The 19276-nt window shown below is 38.4% G+C and overlaps 2 protein-coding genes across 2 annotated transcripts in view; both read left to right on the top strand.

Annotated features, from left to right (window-relative positions):
* Positions 1-11344, top strand: part of LOC113417914 (uncharacterized) — a 76813-nt gene extending 65469 nt beyond the window's left edge. Inside the window, exons 30-34 of the mRNA XM_087954168.1 lie at positions 2869-2937; positions 3738-3862; positions 6882-7017; positions 8467-8607; positions 10198-11344. Of these exons, the coding sequence (XP_087810294.1) occupies positions 2869-2937; positions 3738-3862; positions 6882-7017; positions 8467-8607; positions 10198-10324 (598 nt within the window). The 3' untranslated portion in view covers positions 10325-11344. The remainder of the gene's footprint in view (positions 1-2868; positions 2938-3737; positions 3863-6881; positions 7018-8466; positions 8608-10197) is intronic.
* Positions 11345-18235: 6891 nt separating this feature from the next.
* CHST13 (carbohydrate sulfotransferase 13) overlaps positions 18236-19276 on the top strand; it is a 57627-nt gene continuing 56586 nt past the window's right edge. Inside the window, exon 1 of the mRNA XM_026678177.2 lies at positions 18236-18507. Within this exon, the coding sequence (XP_026533962.2) occupies positions 18414-18507 (94 nt within the window). The 5' untranslated portion in view covers positions 18236-18413. The remainder of the gene's footprint in view (positions 18508-19276) is intronic.

Here is a 19276-nt window from a genome sequence, read left to right as displayed (position 1 = left end):
CATTGACAGGTAGGACATTGCAATGTATGATTTTATATACCATGCTTAAGTCAGACCGAAGACGGCGTAATTCAAGGTTTTCTAGTTCTAGAATTTCAAGTCTGGTGGCATAAGGTATTCTACAACGAGTAGAAGAGTGGAGAACTCTTCTTGTGAAATATTTCTGGACTTTCTCAATTGTGTTAATATCAGATACGTAATGAGGGTTCCAGACTGATGAACTGTATTCGAGTATTGGTCTAGCAAATGTTTTGTATGCTCTGGTTAGTAGTGTGATATTACCAGAGAAAAAGCTACGTAGGATTAGGTTAACAACTCTTAATGCCTTTTTGGCTATGTAGTTGCAGTGGGCTCTAGCACTTAGATCATTAGAGGTGAGTATTCCAAGGTCCTTTACAGAGCTTGGGTCATCAACAAGATCTTGGCTATTCAGCTTGTATTTTATTTTCTGATTTTTTTGCCAATATGTAGGACAGAGCATTTATTTGTTGAGATTTGAAGTTGCCATTTGTTTGACCATTCAGATACATAGTCAAGATCTTTTTGTAGGGTAGCAGTATTGTCTGTGGTATTGAACAGCTTTACATCATCAGCGAAGAGAACGCAATTGCTCTTAATATGATCACAGAGGTCGTTTATGTAGAATATGAAGAGAGTTGGTCCTAGAACACTGCCCTGGGGGACACCACTATTGACAGGTACTGGATTTGATAGGACGCTCCCGATTTTGACCATTTGTTGTCTGTTTGACAGGAATGCTTCTATCCAGTTATTCAGTTGTCCAGAGATACCATAGGATTTTATTTTTAGGAGTAGTTTGTCGTGTACCACTGAATCAAAGGCTTTACAGAAGTCTATGTAGATTTGCGTCTATTGCTTTGCCCTGGTCGAGTTGTGTCGTCCATATGTTTTTGCAGTGTAAGAGTTGCAGATTACAGGATAGTTTTTTTCTGAAACCAAATTGTTTTTTGGAGAGTAGGTTGTTTGTCTCTAAGTGGAGGATGATGGATTGGTTAATAATTGATTCCATGACTTTACAGGTGACGCAGCATAAGGAGATTGGCCTGTAATTTTCAACTAGGCTTGGGTCTCCCTTTTTGAAGATGGGGATGACTGTGGCTTGTGACCATAGGTTAGGCAAGGAGCTGGTCCTGAAAGATTTTTCAAAGATTACGCTTAGAGGTTTGGCTATGGCAGTGGATAGCTTTCTTAAGAAGTAGGCACATATTCCATCCGGTCCAATAGATAGAGATGGTTTTAGATTGCATAGTGATTTTTTAACATTGTCTTCTGTGAAATCGATATGTATTAGATCATTGTTGTTATCTGTGGTACGGCTAGGAAATACTGGGCATGATCCATTGCTGTTTACAAATACTGAGCCGAAGAATGTGTTAAAGATGTTGGCTTTAATGGTGTCGTCGTTGCAGTCTTTACCATCAGGTCCTATCAAGGGAGGGATGGACCTTGAGTCTTTTAGTTTGTTGTTTACAAAATTGTAAAAAGCACGGGTGGAATTGGTGCTTAGAAGGTTTGTAACTTGCTATAATCAACCTATTGATGATGCTTAGCCTGGTGCTTCCAGATTACATTTACCAGTGATTGCTTTAAAGTAGAGAGTAGAGAGAAGGTTGAATCCTGCCACATCACACAGAGAAAAAGGCAAGGGCTAGGCCTGCCTCTCCCCACACACACAGACCAAGTTGTATATCATCAATCTTATTGGATTTCCAGTGATTATCATGTCAAGTTAATAAAGTTATTACAGGTTTGATTTTAGTGTCTCAGTGTGGTGGTTCGGGGTCTGCTCCCTCCCCCCAGTGGTTTCTGTTTGAAATGATTTTGTCACTTATGTTGCATTTTGAGTATAGTTATTCTACTATAAATGCAATTTTCTTGGTATTTTATACCATATTAAAGTTATTGGCCTGGAAATGTATTAATGGCAGTCATTTCTTGGCATTTTTGACATACTCTTTGTGAAGCTTTGAAAACTTTGAAGCTTTGATGTTAAATAAAACACATATTTTATGGTAGATATTATCAATATTATGATAATCCAGAATTACTTGCAGACTGATGAAATCACACTGTTGAGTACAGGTAATCCCTGAATTATGAACGTTCCCTCAGCAAACATTTGAAGTTACATGATCAACACCCCCTAGTGTTTCCGAACAAGGCCCGAAATTATGAATCTTGCAGCACCATGACAGTTGTTCGCCCTAACAAACAACTGCAGATGCTCTGTAACGTTCGTCCTGCACATTGCTGGCTGAAATGAAGCTTCTGAGGGGCTGGATCCTTCTCTCAGAAGCCCCATTTGGCCATCAAGGGGCCTTGCTTGGCAACTTGCCAGGCAAAATGGAGCTTCTATGGGGAAGATCCACCCCCTCAGAAGCCCCATTCGGCCTGCAATGGGCCAGGTGAGACCTCTGGACAGTTGAATGAGGCTTCTAAGGGGAGGCTCCAGACCCCAGAAGCTCCATTTCAGCCTGCAACAGGCCAGGGGAGGCCTGTGGTGGGGCTGAGCGGAACCTCAGAGGGCTGAATCCAGCCCCTGGAGGCTCCATTTTGGCCTGCAATGGGCCAGGCAAGACATCTGGATGACTGAACAGGGCTTCTGAGTGGAGGATCCAGCCCCCAGAGGCTCCATTTTGGCCTGCAATGGGCTGGGGGAGGCTCGTAGAGGGCCGAACAGAGGCTGCTTTCTAGATCTTCACAAGGTAAGTGACCTGGTGTGGCTGGTTGGGTGGGGGGAGCAATTTGGGCCAGCATGAGGTATTTCAGTGGGTTGGGAAGGCCTTGGGTGATCTTAGGCAGGTGGCTTATTTCATCCAACTGTTCAAAATTATTTTTTCTTTGTAGGCCATTTTCAAGAAAGAAAACAGAACAATGCAGTGAAGGCTATAAATCCACTAATGAAAAAGATATAAGGTAACTTTGTTATAAAACATATAAAGTACCAATAATAACAATCACTGTTATTAATAATTGAATTTTCTTTTCTAGGGTATGTTCAGTATGATTTACACTAAATCATATAATATATTAAAGAATGAACTCACAACCTAATAGAAACTAATCAAGCTAATAATAACTATAATAACTGTAAATATAAGCTGCCAATGTCATATCCAATATTTCCTCTAATTTTTGACATGCTGCGTGTGGTCAAATAATTGTACAAGTATAAAAGGAAACTATCCCAAGAGCACCTATTAAACTAGAGCTTAAGTTAAGCCAAAGCTTTCCAAAATAGCAAGCTTGTCCAGGATTTGTTGTGAGCCTGGAGTTTTATAACAGGAAAAACTGTTGTTTTGGGAGAACTTTACTGTGTATCCTCAATTTTTTACTGAGTTTTTGTGGGTTAGATGAGGAATATGTGTATGCACACTTTCAGGACCTCATATGTCCTTTACCGCAGTGTAGCAATAATGAGTTGTGTACAATTTTCTGGGAAGAAAAAAGCTATTGATAGTCATGACCTCCAAAATGTATACTCATTACAGGACATTTATTATTGAAGGTATAGTTTAAGACCTTTTTGTAAAATGACAGTGAAAGTAAATTTTTAAAAAAGGTCTAATTCCTAGTATTGATTACTAAAAGGTTTGCTTTTAGTAGCAAAGCTCATAATAAATCTTGATAGCCCATTTGCAGGATCAGAAATCTTGAATGATAGCCTAGAAACACAGATAAAATTCTGAGCTATTTATATCATGCCTTTTGTTTAGAGTGGTGTTCTTGAGGAAAGAAAATGAAGCAATTCAGCAAAAGGAAGAACAAAGTTTGACACCAGAATTTGAAAAAAGATCATTTTCTCACAGATATTGTTTCACACCCAACAACTCTCAGCAATGTAAGGTTGATTATTTAATTAGCATAACAGGGTTAAAGGGTTAGTCTGGGAATCCAAAAAACATTCTGGAAAAAGATGAGAAGGCAGGTCTTTTCCACTTCATTGCCAAGTGAATTGCATGATGTGTTTAGGTCATCAGCATTGAGTTCAAGTAAAAAGATATTTTACGTTTAAATGTAAAATTGCACTAAAAGGAATGACTCCTCCCTTTTTCCTAATGTTGACTTAGTAGCATTATTTTCTTAGTAAAACTATTTATAATGATTAGTATGAGTTTAAGGTATAATCAACAGAAATTGGAAAGTGAAATTATGAATTAAGTTGAGATTATGCTAAATGATGAACACCACCAACAAAATTTTAATTGAATGGACTGATATATTGTTTTCTTAATTTGTCGTGTTGCTCAGTGCTAGGCCACACAAAAACAATCAAAATTAGAAGTTATGACTCATTAAGTGTCAGCATGCCCTTAACCTTAATTTATTTGCAGATGGCTTCTGCTCTAAATGACAAGTTTGACCAGATGGTTTACATGAGGCATGCAATTCAAAGCATTTCTTCCATTCTACGTAATTACTGGCCACTTAAAGCCCAGTATACACCCTTTCCATACCAGCACAACAGATGACATCAATAGAATATATTTTCCAACTAAAATAAACACTTCTTCCCTGGTATAATTTTAGTTATGCCACAATATACCACAAAAGAGCTGTCCATGTTATTTCATTGATATCATTTAGATTTTTAAATATATGTATGACTTAAACCTCTGAAGTAGATTCCTTATGTTAACTGAGTAACAAATTTATAAGTTTAGGCTATAAATTAATATATCCCATTTTCAGCCTCCGCATGCCCCATTTTCAGCCCGTTCCAGGCGGCAGGGTTCAAAAGGGGCCAAAAATGGAAGGCATGGAGGCTGAAAATGGTGCACATGCAGGCCGAAAACAGGATCCAGAGGGCGAAAATGGGGCGTGTGGAGGCGGCAATAGGTGATGGTGATCCCTGCAACCTGAAATAGCTGATTGTCAGGAGGCTGATCCAACTGACAGTCAGCTGCTTGTGCTAATCAGGCTGTGCTGAAGCTGACCAGGCTCTTTGCTGTTTGCTACAAGCAGGCAAATTTCTGGAAGGCAGAGGCCGAAGGGTGGGGGCAGGTGGGTGGGTGGGGCTTCAGCAACATACTCTGTATAAGATGCACAGACATTTCCACCCACTTTGGCGGGCGGGGGGGGGGAGTGTGTCTTATATACTGAAAAATATGGTAGTTTGTACTTGTTAGAAATCATTTATAAAATTAGTTATGTGCTTTTTATTTTAAAAAAAAATGTTTCTAGAAATTGGAAAACATAATGAAACAAAAACCATGGAACTATATAAAATTCCTTAAATAAATATTTTTAAAATATCACAAAGGGCTTTGCATGCATTTCCTGAGGCATTTGCTGGCATTTACTTGGAAGAACATCACTTTTCTATAAAGATAGATATCCATGACATAGATATTAAGACTTATAACCCTCTGGATAACTTTCACTTGGGATATGGAATCAATCCCACAGTGATCATAATTGACTTCTAGCAAGACCAAGACAAGGGAAGTGCAACCCTCTTGGTCTTGTCTGATCTTTCACAGCCTTCCATAACATTAATCATAGTTATGTTCTAGATTCACTGCAAGTATTGAGAGTGGAAGGCGTTTTTCAGTGCTTTCCCACCTTCTTGAATGTGTCATTCCAGTCAGTAGTGATGGGGGGAAAGAAGTTCAAGGATCATGGTCCTTTATTCTGGGGTTCTACAATGTTGGACAGTCTCTCTCTTCCTATTTAACATGAACATGAAGCCATAGAATGAAGTCATCAATTGCTACACAATCAGATATATCATAAGTATACAGTGTATGAGTGTAAACAGTTCTGTGTCTCAATTGCTGGCCAAACAGGAGATGTGGTTTGGATGCTTTCTTGATATCTGGGACAGCTGGGTCTAGATAGGGATGACTAGGTTCAGTGCTATTGAGATAAAATGACTCTGAGTGCAAAAGGAGTTTGGTCTAGTGGTTATGGCAGTTGGCATGAAGAGCCAGCTGAATGACTTTTGGTCATTCACTCTCTCTCAGCCCAGTTTACTTTACAACATTGTTGTTGAGAGGAAAATAGGAGGAGAAAGGAGTATTGAGTATGTTTGCCACATTGAGATATTTATAAAAAATAATAAAGATGGGATAAAAATATCTCTTTAAAAAGCCTTATGATCCCACAGAAATTCCATCTTTAATTCTGGATGGATCAAACTACTATATTTTATAGGAGCAGCCTATCAGATCATTAAATAATTATACAATTTTAAAAATTCCTGCCTCAAAGCTGTATGACACATTCTAAATATGCTATGCTAGGGTGACTTTCCAGTCTTGAATACAACAGAGAATAAATAATAAATGCATTTATTCATTTTCATCCACATATTGCACAAATCAATGAAACTTTTTTCCAATATCAAATGTACAAAAATCAGCAATTTAATACATCAATTATTCAATAATAATAGTTAATAAAAGCAGTATACTATTAAGAATCACTTATGCAAAGAAAAAATGCTGAATATGTTTGAGCCTGATAGCAAAAAGACAGTTCTTCTCACAAGACAATATGCCATAACAAAGTTGTTATGATCAAAGTAACTAAATATAAGCACTGTCTTAACTTAAATTGCAATCTTATTCTTCCTTATCTTTCAGTGGGAACAATTCCCATTGAATTCAGGCTTAGTTGTGAGTAGGTAAGCATAAGACTGCTCTGTTATATCAATGTATTTAGCTTGATCTCAGAAATTATGCTTTAGAATGTCTGTGAATACATAGTAAAACAACCTTATAACTGAGGGAAACCATCACTGAGAAAGTTTATTGACCATAAGGTCAATTTAAAAACAAGAATGTAAATTTAACAAATTATATATTACAACATTCCTAAACATTTATACCACTTTCTCTTTATTCCTGGTTGCCTAGATCAAACTTTAGAATATCCCAACATTGTATCTGAATCATTTTTTGCTATGATGAAGCCTTTCAAACAATATCAAAGACACCCATATACTGTGATGGAAGAAACTACCATTAATCTTCCTAGGGACTTCCCTTACAGGTAAATCAATAAATTATTTTTAAAATGTCAATTTGTTTATTAAATGAATTCCTTTTAGTATAGTTTAAAATATCTTGCTTTTATTCATATTAAGATTTAATCCATCTGAAAGTAAGTGCAGCTATTCCATGCCTAGTCCAGCACTCAATTTTTAAATGTTATTCTGCCTTTTCATCCTTTCCTTTTTGGGGGTAAATTTGTCTTTGAGTAAATTTCCAGTGTTGAGGGGATTTCTATCCTACTTTAACATCTGTAGGGTATACTGTATCATTTCCTGTCCAGCTAGATAACATAGAAATCCTCTAGAATTCCCCAAGAAAAATACTTAAAGAGAAAAGGGGTTCTGTTTGAAAAGGAATTATTTTAATAAACTTCTCTTACAGTGAAACTCAAGGGGTTTTTGGGGAGGGGGTGTGATCTTTATAAATAATTTTGCTCTGTATTATTTTATTAATATCTTTTTATATCCTTGGCTCTGATAAATATGAGCACACGTCAATCATATTTTTATTATCAATTCCTATTTATGCTATTTTCTGTAGCACTACACTGTTGAAATGCTTATTTAATTTTTTAAATGTTTTTCTTTGGGAAGCTAGAAAAGAATCTAAGAACCATGCTCACTGTGTGAAGTTTTAAAATCCTTAAACAGTTCTGAAGCCTGTCAAATTGGTAATTCTATGTTTGTATATATACTTACCCAGCTTTAAAGAAACTGATGGCAACAGAGATACTTCCCACCACAAACAAGCACGTTCTCTCTGGTAATATGAGTGTTCCTGAGAGCAGGAAATCTCTCCTGAGACTTAGCAAAGTAGGCTTTACAATTCTAGCTCAAAAAACATTTTTAACAAGGAAAAACATTATAAAGATAGACAAAGCCCAGCACTTATTTAATTGCATCTTAGCATGTAGAGAATCCCAAGGTACATGCTGTGTGTGTGTGTGTGTGTGTGTGCCTGAGAAGGAAAATAAAAGGAAATGATCTGAAATTAGCAAAAAGCAAGCAGAGAAACAAAGGACACAGAATAAATCTCTATTGATATCCCTCTTTGTACCCAGTAACTTACAAGATGCCAAAGGATCAATGCCATGGTATTCACACTTCCAACACTTTCATTTTAACCAAGTTTTGGGTTTTTTGAAAAATGTGGAAAAAGTTTGTAAATACATGATAATTGTAAAGGGAAGGTGATGGTATCTGGTTCTCTAATAAATTAGAAACAAAGTATGGCAACTAGTAAGCCTTCTTTGGAATGTCTGAGAATATCCTACAGAAGACAAAATGCATGTTGGAAGCCTCAACCTAATGTCTCTTTGAAAGAATGTCCCTATGGAAGAGGACACAGGAATGCAAAATATTCAGACACTAGGACTGTATTAAATTGATATGCATTTTTGTCCTTAAATAATATATGTTTAATTCAATGTAATCTGTTATATGTATAGGCTGGCCTGGGGGACACCAACTTCTCAAGATCTGAAGATAAAACTTTATCATCCTAAACTGAAATTGAGAAAAGAACAAGGAACAAGCAAAGTGGTTCAAGAAAAAACACTGCAACCAACCAGATCAATTCCAGACAAAGGGTATATTTGACAGATAACAGTCACTATGATGCCAACACTCCTTTGTTAGCAACAGTGTTAACTGTCTCAGCATTACATTTTCATGTAAAGACAAAGAGAGCAAAATTTTCAGTGTGGTTTTTCAATGTACTTTCAAGGTTTCATAGATTTTTAAGTAAAAGGGGAAATATTTATGAAACTGCCCAGTTTTAGAATGCTGTTTTAAGACTGCTACTAAAATCTGAACATTTTAAAGCAAAACTGAGCAGATATCTGTCCGTGTTTATTACATTTTTCCCACACTAATCAGTTTTTTGTTTTGTTTTGATACAGCCAAAAGGGCAGAGTTGGCTCTTTATAATGGTAGACTTATTGCCTTGATAAAAATGCCAGACCTGGTGCTAGTTTCACAGAGCCAGCAAATAACAGGATGTAGAGATCTCTGGGCAATCTTTTGATTTCACAGATGTATCAATGGCTCCAGAGTAAAAAAAAAGAATCATAATAAATTTTATCCTTACTTCTGTATAATATGCAAGCTTTACCACTAGTATAATGTGGCATATTTCCATGGATGTGCAGTATTTTCATAGCTGCTATCACTAATGTAATAAAAAGATAAACATTTTTTTAAAAAAATCTCCATATTCACTAGTTTAGCAAATTTACTGTTTCTTCTATTGGAAAATTGAACATGGCAACAATAAAAATATGAAAACGAACAGAAGGAAAAACAAACATTGAAATGGAATTGAATTGGCAAGTGTATCCTTGTACAATAAATATATCATAAATCCCAAACTTCTATCCTTTTAAAAAGTTATTTCTGAGAGGATGCCAAAATAGTGATTCTTAAACGAAAATAAAGACCATGCTTTATGGTCCATGGGCAGTCTGAAATCAAAATGCAAAGACCTGTTGTAGGTTTTGTTCCTGAAGAACAGACTGTCAGCAGTAAAACAAAGAGGCATTTCATTGCTGCCTGGTTTTTACTTCTACTTCTTCTGTAATGCTAAGTGAGCATAAATCAACATGAAATTACACGAGAATGAAAAGCAACATTTTTCTCAGGAGCGAAAGAAGCACAAGTTTTGTTGTCTTACATTTTAAAAAAGACCCAGCTCAAAACTTCCAATTGGTGAAGAAGTAACCCAACAATTTTGATATATATATTTTTACATCCAGCTACTGTAATCATTCCATTTCATTGAATGTAGCAAAAAATTGTTAAACTGTCTATAAATGTGAAACACTTGATCATCCTTTTGATGTTTGTAATTTTACTTGAAAGAGAAATTGTTTACTTTGTTTATGGAGATCCAGGTCTTGGTTGCCCCAAAGGTGCCTTTTTTCAAGAGGCAATTGGACTTTCTGGTTTTTATTTGAAGACATTTCACTTCTCATCCAAGAAACTTCTTTAGCTCTGTTTACTTCGTTAACTTTTGAAGTTCTAGTCAGTTTACTATCGTTAAGAACTATTTTTTCCTTAATTAAGGCCACATTTGGCCACAAATCCATGGTGGGGACTTTATTGTAAAAAAATATTGAATGTTTAATTCATATTTCAATATAGTTAATGTGGCTAATAATGTTCTTTCTTCCATTCTTCAGGAGATACATCTTAGTGAATGATCCAAATTCAGCACCTTCAGTTCCCCCTATGAGTTTACTGGAAAGCAGATTGCTCAGTGCCCGTTTTCCTGTACAGAAAGAAAAGATTCTTCGTTCTCTCTTCTGAGATGCGGGAAGCCAAGTAGTCTTATCCATTTCTTTCACCAGCTTTGTTGTAGAGAATAAGCCATTTTCAACATCTTTACTACTTGCATACCTTCACTAGATAGTAATAGATAGGTAAAAGCACATTCTTCCTCTCTTTCCTCCCCAAACCAATGTAATAGCTCATTCTCCCTTTATAGTATTTGAACAAATTAACCTGGTTTGATTAGCCATGCAATAACACCAACATCTGAGCCTCCACATTTCATTGTGTAGTATGAATTATTTTTATGATGTACTTTTTGCAACTTTTAATCTATTCTTACATGAATATTGTCAATGAAGTAGTTTTTGAGAGAGTAACAGCAGAGCAAAATATTCAGAGGTGGTTTTTTTGTTCTTTTTCCAATATGGTATGTATTTCACTTCCTTGTACCTGCAAAGACAGGGCTAACTCTCTATGCTGTTTCTGTAGCCACATCAACCTGGTTTTGGTAAACTGGTGATCTGTTCATTCATGGTCCAATCCATCTTGAGGATTAATTAGTAGCTAAATTAATTAGTTCTAGTTACTACTAAATGAGATGTAGGGTTAGGATTAGGTTTAGTCAATCCTGAAAGGGGAGTCACTTTGAAATGAAGACAGCTCACAAACTGCTGAAGCTTGCACATACAGATTTCTTGCCCTATTATCAATGCATTGGAACCCATGTCCTTAAAATGTCTAATTGTACTAGTTTAATTCAAGAGATGTGAGCTGGTAGCAAACCTTAAGATCTTTAATTAAAATATTTGGTATAAAGGCAAAGATAATGTAATTTTGCTAAACCAATAAATGATTAATTTAAAACTGCTCTGGCCAACATTTCCCTTTTCCTTGTGTAAGATTTTGTCTTTTAGTTGCTTTCTAAACTCCAATTTGAGAATGAGATCACTACCATAAAGGTGGTTGGCTTCCTTTGCCTAAAAAGATTCAACTTTCATACCTGCTGTGAAAGTTTTGATTGGGATCCTTGCAATAAGCAAAAGATTGAACTGAGTTGTCCAACCATGCCTCTCAACTCCACAATTCTACATTTTAAGAGTTCTTTGGGAATGATTTGAAACTCATTCTCCCCCCCCCAAAAAAAATATTTGATGGTATACCCAGGTAATCCTCAACTTGCAACCTTTTGTTTAGTGACTGTTCAAAGTTACAACTTTGAATCTTGACCATTTTTCACACTTACAACCATTGCAGCACCTCCATGATCACATGATCAAAACTCACACACTTGGCAACTGGCATGTATTTATGACGTTTGCAGTGTCCCAGGATCACATGACCATCTTTTGCCACCTTCTGATAAGCAAAATCAATGGGGAAACCGGATTCACTTCACAACCATTATTACTAACTTAACAATGACAGTGATTCACTTAAGAACTTGTGAGAAAGACTGTAAAATGGGGCAAAACAGACTTAAAAACTGTCTCGCTTAGCAAAGGAAATTTGGGGCTCAATTGTGATTGTAAGTCGAGGTCTACCTGTAGTAATTACTTTTCCCAGTTTATATTATTAATACTGTTTTGCATTTTTTTAAATACACAAATAATTTGACAAATGGATGTTTCTGTTTAAAATGAGGATTAATTCCCTCAAATCGTTTAACCAGAGTCACATATAAAGGGAAATGGTTAGTGCAATCAAATATATTTATACTCAGAAGCAATGAAGAATGATCAGATAGATACAAGGGTGTCAAACTGGCAGCCCACGGGTCAGATGCATCACGCACAGGCCACATCCACCCCAGCTCCATGAAGGGAAAAAATGATACAACACATGACAATATGACATGGCAAGTTTGATACCCCTGAGATAGAACAAGCACTAATATTAAAAACCTTATATTTATGGTATATTAATACATCATTTATCTTACAATTTATTTTGCACAAAACGTCAGAGACAGGGAGAAGCATGCCTGACTTTGAGAAAATAATTTAAGCTTCTCTTTCCATCTGTTGAATGGACATGGTATATTAAGCACCCAGAGAGAGTAAAAGAGGAGAAAGAGGAAATTGCATTTACCACACATGGAAGACAATGGCAGAAGGAAACAAGGTGATTAAGCTGCTTGTAAAAACGGTGAAAGTTAGAGAGGAAATCAACAAAATCAGGTTAGAATTCAGAGAAAGGAGAAGTCACTTCTTTGTTCACTGATAATTGAATCAATGTGTTGCATCAAGTCTTCTACAGCAGGGATTGGCAAATTCCCAGCAATGTGATTAATAGAAGCAGCATGTGTATCTCCTTTAACGCAGTAAGCAATGGAATAAGAAGAAACAGCATTTACAGAGCCTTTGAACCCAGCTCATCATCTCCTTTTCCTAGCTATTTTTCTGTTATTTCTTTCAGTTGTTTTTTTTTTTGGTTTTTATTACTGCCGGATTGCATTTATTAAAATATTTGCTTTTTTGTTTTGCTTCTTTATTTTGTTTTAATCTTTGATTTAATGGGTATATATTTTTAGTTATCCTTGTAACCAACAATGAAATGGGTATTAGGTCCAAGATTTAAATACACCAAAATACACAAATATTATGGGTTTTCAAGGGCTTTGAGGTTTCAACAATAACCGTTCGCATCTTTGAATGAAAATAAAGAGAGAATTTGCTTGATAGCACAGGAAGAAGAATGTAAATGGGATTACCATGAGTGCATTTACTTCAGAGAGATGCTTTGAGAGCTGAATGTCATGAAAAGAAAATAATGCTAAAGTAAAGCCATTGAAATAAAAGGGTCAAGGTCTTTTTTCTTTTCTTTTCAAATATCTTAAATAAAGGTTTTGAAGGCTACTGAAGCCATAGCTTTTCATTCAAACCAGGGAATTTTGTTTCTCAGGTTTATGTAGTCTGCTTTTGTAGTCGGATTTTCTCAACTGAGGAGTCAAAACTAAAAATATACTGCATATGTCTGTGCATGCACAAAAACATCTTAGAATGTTATTCATGGTCTACAACATGCATCTGTAAAACCTCACCATTTCACACAGAAATAAACTTTCATTGGTATTCCAGTCCTTTTGCAAAATTAAAAGTTTAGTGTAGAAGTCTAGGATGGGCAACTGTAGACTTCAACTCCCAACACTCAACTTCATGCTGGGTGGGGAATTCTGGGAGTCTACAAGTCTTAAAGTGACCAAGGTTGAAACCTCCCCCCACCCTGGTTTAGCATATTGTTTCAACTCCTTCCTAGCAGTAACAGTAGCCTTCTCAGTACTGTGGTCCCATCAGATGGAAAAGTATCCTAGAGACTTTCAACTCTGTTCATATCCACTCTGTTTCCAATTTAAACTGAGATGTGATTGGGGAAATGGAGAGAATTATAAAAACAAGTTTAAGCAGATACTTTACCTGAAGTTTATTGCAAATTCAGTCTCCAACAATGAATATAAAGCAAGATACCTAAAGCTTGGAGAGAAAATATAGCAATATTTTTTTGTATGCAGCAGAGATTTACATTGTTCAAATAGGAATAGCACTTAGACATATACCATTCCACAGTGCTTTACATCAGGGATCCCCAACCTTTTTGACGCCGCGGCCCGGTACCGGCATCAGCTGGGCGCCGCGGCCCGGTACGCATCAGCTGGCGCGCGCCGGACCGGCATCAACTGGGCGCCGCCATCTTTTTTGACGAAAAGATGGTGACCTCACCGAAGCACTTTTTCGAAAAGATGGCCCGTGAGCTTTTTCGGGTAGAAATGGCTTTCTACCCGGAAAAGCTCACCAGACTAGCGCCGCCATCTTTTTGATGAAAAAGTGCTTCCGGTGAGCTTTCTACCCAGAAAAGCTCACCGGAAGCACTTTTTCATCAAAAAAAGATGGCGGCGCCCAGCAACCAGCGGCCCAGTAAGAGTTGTTCCGCGGACCGGTATCGGTCCACGGACCGGCGGTTGGGGACCCCTGCTTTACATCACTCATCGCAGTTTACAGAGTTAGCATATTTCCCCCAACAATCTGGGTCCTCATTTTACCCACCTTGGAAGGATGGAAGGCTGAGCCAACTTTGAGCTAGTCAACTTTATAAGAAAGTTCTTAGCAAATTCAAATAGTCTTTTTGACACAATTAGCTTCCTATTTCTCTTTTCCCCTACCAATAAAAGTAACTATCATGATGAATGGCTTGTTAGCAAACTCTTAGCACCTACTAGTGATTACTACACTGCAGGTGCCTCTGAGTTAGCAGGACACACAGAGAAGCATGTTGGCTTGAAATTAGTTTCTACAGTAAAGATCCTAGGATTTGTCTTGGGATAAAATGGCATTTGTGGTATTGTCCTTACCTTCAGTAGGTTTGTTCCTTTTGTTCCTCATGAATGTATGTTGGCCACTTATTTGGGTATCTTGGATGAATTCTACATGATATATCTGTGCAATATTCATTTAACAGAGTTGTTAATAAAGAACCTGCCTCTGCAAATATGGTATATCCAGGGGTGGGATTCAAGCAGATTGAGTTGCTCACAGAATCACAGATTCACTTAGAAATCTATCTATCTGCAATCGGCTACCTAAGTCTGCATGAAAAGCTTCAGTCCTAAGGAAGGTTCAGCTCTGCTTTTAGATTAGCTAGAAAGCAAGAAATCCAAGGATTTCCTGCTTTCTAGCTAATCTAAATCTGGCAGAGCAGAACAGCTGATGGTCTGGGGCGAAAAAAGGAAAAGTGGCAACTTACCAAACCAGGCAAGTTGGATGACTCGCATGCCAGGTAAGGAGTGAGTGGGCGGGGAGGGGAGGGGCCAGCCAGTGGAGTGATTTGCCAGTTCTCTGAACTGGGGACAATCATGTGTGCAGCGTTTGCAAGAAATCATCAGTTGTGGTGCCTGGACAGGTGACAAGTGCTGAGCTCAGGTGTGCAACGTTTGAAAATCCTCGTTTCCTGCTTTTTCAACCTCAGCTGTGCTGCGCAAAGCAGGTGAGGAGGGAAAAGCAGGGAATAAAGAGCAGCCTAGAGCCCGGGCAGACGGGTGGGCCAAACACCGAACCAGTTCGATGTCAGCTGCTCTTTGTAGCTACAGGTTCTATAGAACTGGGCCGAACTGGTTGCATCCCACTCCTGGGTATATCTGCTGTCAGGCAAAAACCTTTTGGACTGGGATTTTATCACTAGTGACAGATAAAAAGCTGCAGGAACTGTCGTGAGTAGGGTGGAAATTAAACCTGTATTTCAGAGTATGTTTCTGCCTGCTTTATTAACAGGAAGTAAGAGGTGTATGTTTGAAGAATTATAAAAGCAAGGTGACTGCACTGAGAATGGGTTACATATATTTAAAAATTAAGGATAATTCTTAAACTGAAGTTGATTCTTAATCTGCAATCGACATTCCTCAGAGAACTTTATAGTCAAAGTGTAACAAAGGCCCAACCAAATTTTGCTTCCAAACCCAGCTAAGGTCGGCCAATCTGAGCTGTTCTCTTATTAACTACACAAACACATCCATCTTGGGTTTTTTCTTCTTCTTCTTCTTTACAATACTTCAAGTTGCTCTGTCTCTGCCTGTCCCAGAATTTTTATTGGCCCCAGTTTTTCCTCTAGCCCTAGGATTTCCCAGTGGTTTCCCACCCAAATACTACAGTAACTTTTTTCCAAGATTAGCCAAGGCTTGACCCCGCTCAAATAGTTCTAAGCCTTAGAATTATTTAAAAGGGAAAGAAAAAAAAAATTAAAACACCTTCCAGGAAGGGTCTACACCAGGGGTCTCCAATGGCAACTTTAAGACTTGTGGACTTCAACTCCCAGAATTCCTCAGCCAGCAAAGCTGACTGAGGAATTCTGAGAGTTGAAGTCCACAAGTTTTAAAGTTGCTAAGGTTGGAGACCCCTGATCTACACAATTTATGGCATTTAAATCATCTCGCATTCAACCCTAAGGATTTTTACATAGGATTTGGGAAGACTGATATTTTCTAAAAATCTGGGAAGCAACACCCAACCAGATTTAGAATAAGGAGTCTCAAGGTCCATCAGGCTTAACTCCACAGGTAGCACAGCCTTACACCGTGTTACTTTGTAACAGAAAAGGCACTTCGGGGACAGACAGGGCAGTCCATGGACTGAGTTGCCAAGGGCTAAGAGAAATGGCATCTCTCAAATGCTGGGCCAGGAAACTCCAAGCATTGTGAAGCCAGAGGCAATTCTTTCCAATAGAGATAATAAGATTATTTCTCCAAACTAATTACCAGATGCAACTCATAGAATAACAGAGTTGGAAGGTACCTAGGAAGTTTCAGAAAAAAACTATCCTGCAATCTGCAACTCTTACACTGCAAAAACATATGGACTACACAACTCGATCAGGGCAAAGCAATGGACGCAATCTACATAGACTTCTGTAAAGCCTTTGATTCAGTGGTACACGATAAACTACTACTAAAACTAAAATCTTATGGTATCTCTGGACACCTGCATAACTGTATAGAAGCATTCCTGTCAAATAGACAACAAATGGTCAAAATTGGGAGCGTCCTATCAAATTCTGCATCTATCAACAGTGGTGTCCCCCAAGGCAGTGTTCTAGGACCAACTCTCTTCATACTCTACATAAATGATCTCTGTGATCATATTAAGAGCAACTGTGTTCTCTTCCCTGATGATGTAAAGTTATTCAACACCACAGACAATACTGGTATCCTTCAAAATGACCTCGACTACGTATCAGAATGGTCAAACAAATGGCAACTTCAAATCTCAACCAACAAATGCTCTGTCTTATATATTGGCAAAAAAAATCAGAAAATAAAATACAAGCTGAATAGTCAAGACCTTGTTGATGATCCAAATTCTGTCAAGGACCTTGGAGTACTCATTTCTAATGATCTAAGTGCTAGAGCCCACTGTAACCACATAGCCAAAAAGGCGTTAAGAGTTGTAAACCTAATCCTGCATAGCTTTTTCTCCAGTAATATCACTCTAGTAACTAGAGCATACAAAACATTTGCTAGACCAATACTTGAATACAGCTCATCAGTCTGCAACCCGCATTACATATCTGATATCAATACAATTGAGAAAGTCCAGAAATTTTTCACAAGAAGAGTTCTCCACTCCTCTACTCGTAGCAGAATACTTTATGCCACCAGACTTGAAATTTTAGATCTAGACAACCTAGAACTACGCCGCCTTCGGTTCAATCTAAGTATAGTACATAAAATTATATATTGCAATGTCCTACCTGTCAGTGAATACTTCAGCTTCAACCACAACAACACAAGAGCAAACAATAGATACAAACTCAAGGTTAATCACAACAAACTTGATTGCAGGAAATACGACTTCAGCAACAGAGTGGTCAATGTCTGGAATATTCTACCTGACTCTGTGTTTTCTTCCCCAAACCCCAAAAACTTTAACCTTAGACTTTCTACTATTGACTTTCTACTCACCCCTTTCCTAAGAGGTCTGTAGGGGGCGTGCATAAGCGCACCAACGTGCCTACCGTCCCTGTCCTATTGTTTTGTTTTTTTTTCTTATATGTATCCATTTCATGCATTCATAACTATGTTTATAGTTTTACCTGTTATCTTATAATCGCTTGACAAAATAAAATAAATAAATAAAACCTGAAAAGGAAACGGTGTATATACAAGCCCACTGTGACTTCGCCTGCGAATTGTGATTCCCCTCTTCAGTCGGACTGATCCACGGGACAGGAAGACAGAGGGGGGCACCTTTCCGCTTTCCCCGCCGGTCGCGTGTCCTAAACTTTTTCTTCGCTTCCCCCCTCAAAGATATCGGGCAAACCAAAAAATAAAATAAAATACACCGAAGGTGCAACCGAAAGGAAGAGCCTTACTAAGGAAAGCATCTTCTTCTCTCTTCCTGTTCTTCGATTCTCACACCCCGCTTTACTTAGTACGGTCCTATCCGGTGAAGAGGTTTCCCCACTTGGCCAGAGGAGCTTTTGGGCTTGCGAGCCAAGAGGAGGTGGAAGCAGCTCAGCTCGGCTGCCAGCCGCTCGGAGCGGAGCCGGACAAGCCTGGCCATGAGGAGCTGGCGTCGCTCCTCGCGATTTCCCCCAACTCCTTCCAAGCTCTGATCCCGGGGGATGCGGCGCAGGGACGAAGATGAGAAAAAGCAGGGTGTACCGCATGGTCTTGGCCACTTGCTTGGGCTCTTTGCTCCTGGTCATCTTCTACTTCCAGAGCAGCCTGAACTCGGGTGAGTTAAACATTTACCCCGCAGTCCTGTCACCTTTTTTCGCCTCGGCGCCGTAAGCAAGGAATGTTCTTTCAGGATGGTGGTCGCTCTCTTTTTTCAGCCCCTCAATTGAAACAACGAAGAGACTCGGGGCACTTCAAGCCTCTTCTCGCGTTTTACTTCTGGCGTAAGTTCTCCACCAGAGACCAACACCTAGGTTTAAGGAGACCCGCTTCGTGGCTTTCAGACCATGCCTCCCCCCCGCCCCGGCGAAGCTGTCCCGGACCGGAATGGGACAACTGGCCACGGTCAACTTTCGCCACAGGACAAACTCGCCACAGCCAACTTGCTGCTTGGACAACTCGCCAGCAGGACAAATATGTAACAATTCAATTTAGTTATTTAAAATAAACAAAAAAAAGTTTTGATTTTTTTTGTCATTCACATTTCATTTTGTCCCTCCTTTTGCATCCTTTCTTTAATGGTTCTATTCCATCATTTCTTTGATATTGGTGTAAACTCTTGTTCCCACAGCAAGTTGGCTGTGGCGACTTGGCCATGGTGAGTTGGCTGTGGCACATTGTCACAGATGTGTCCCAGAGGGGTTTCTCTTACCTCCTTCTGGTTAACGGAGACAAGCAGGCTTCCCATTCGTAAGGCAGCAGCAAACACTCCGTACTGTGGTTAATTAAGACTTTATTTGGGACTTTACTTTGAAAATATCATTGACAAATAGAAAAAAAATAACATAATATTGATACAGGCTACCATCCCTAGCTTTTACAGGTAA

This window comes from Notechis scutatus, chromosome 2, assembly GCF_049901735.1.
Source record: "Notechis scutatus isolate UNSWTSFEM ecotype Mainland chromosome 2, rNotScu1.2, whole genome shotgun sequence".
In the NCBI taxonomy this organism is placed as follows: Eukaryota; Metazoa; Chordata; class Lepidosauria; order Squamata; family Elapidae; genus Notechis; species Notechis scutatus.
This window is presented reverse-complemented; position numbering and strand designations above follow the sequence as displayed.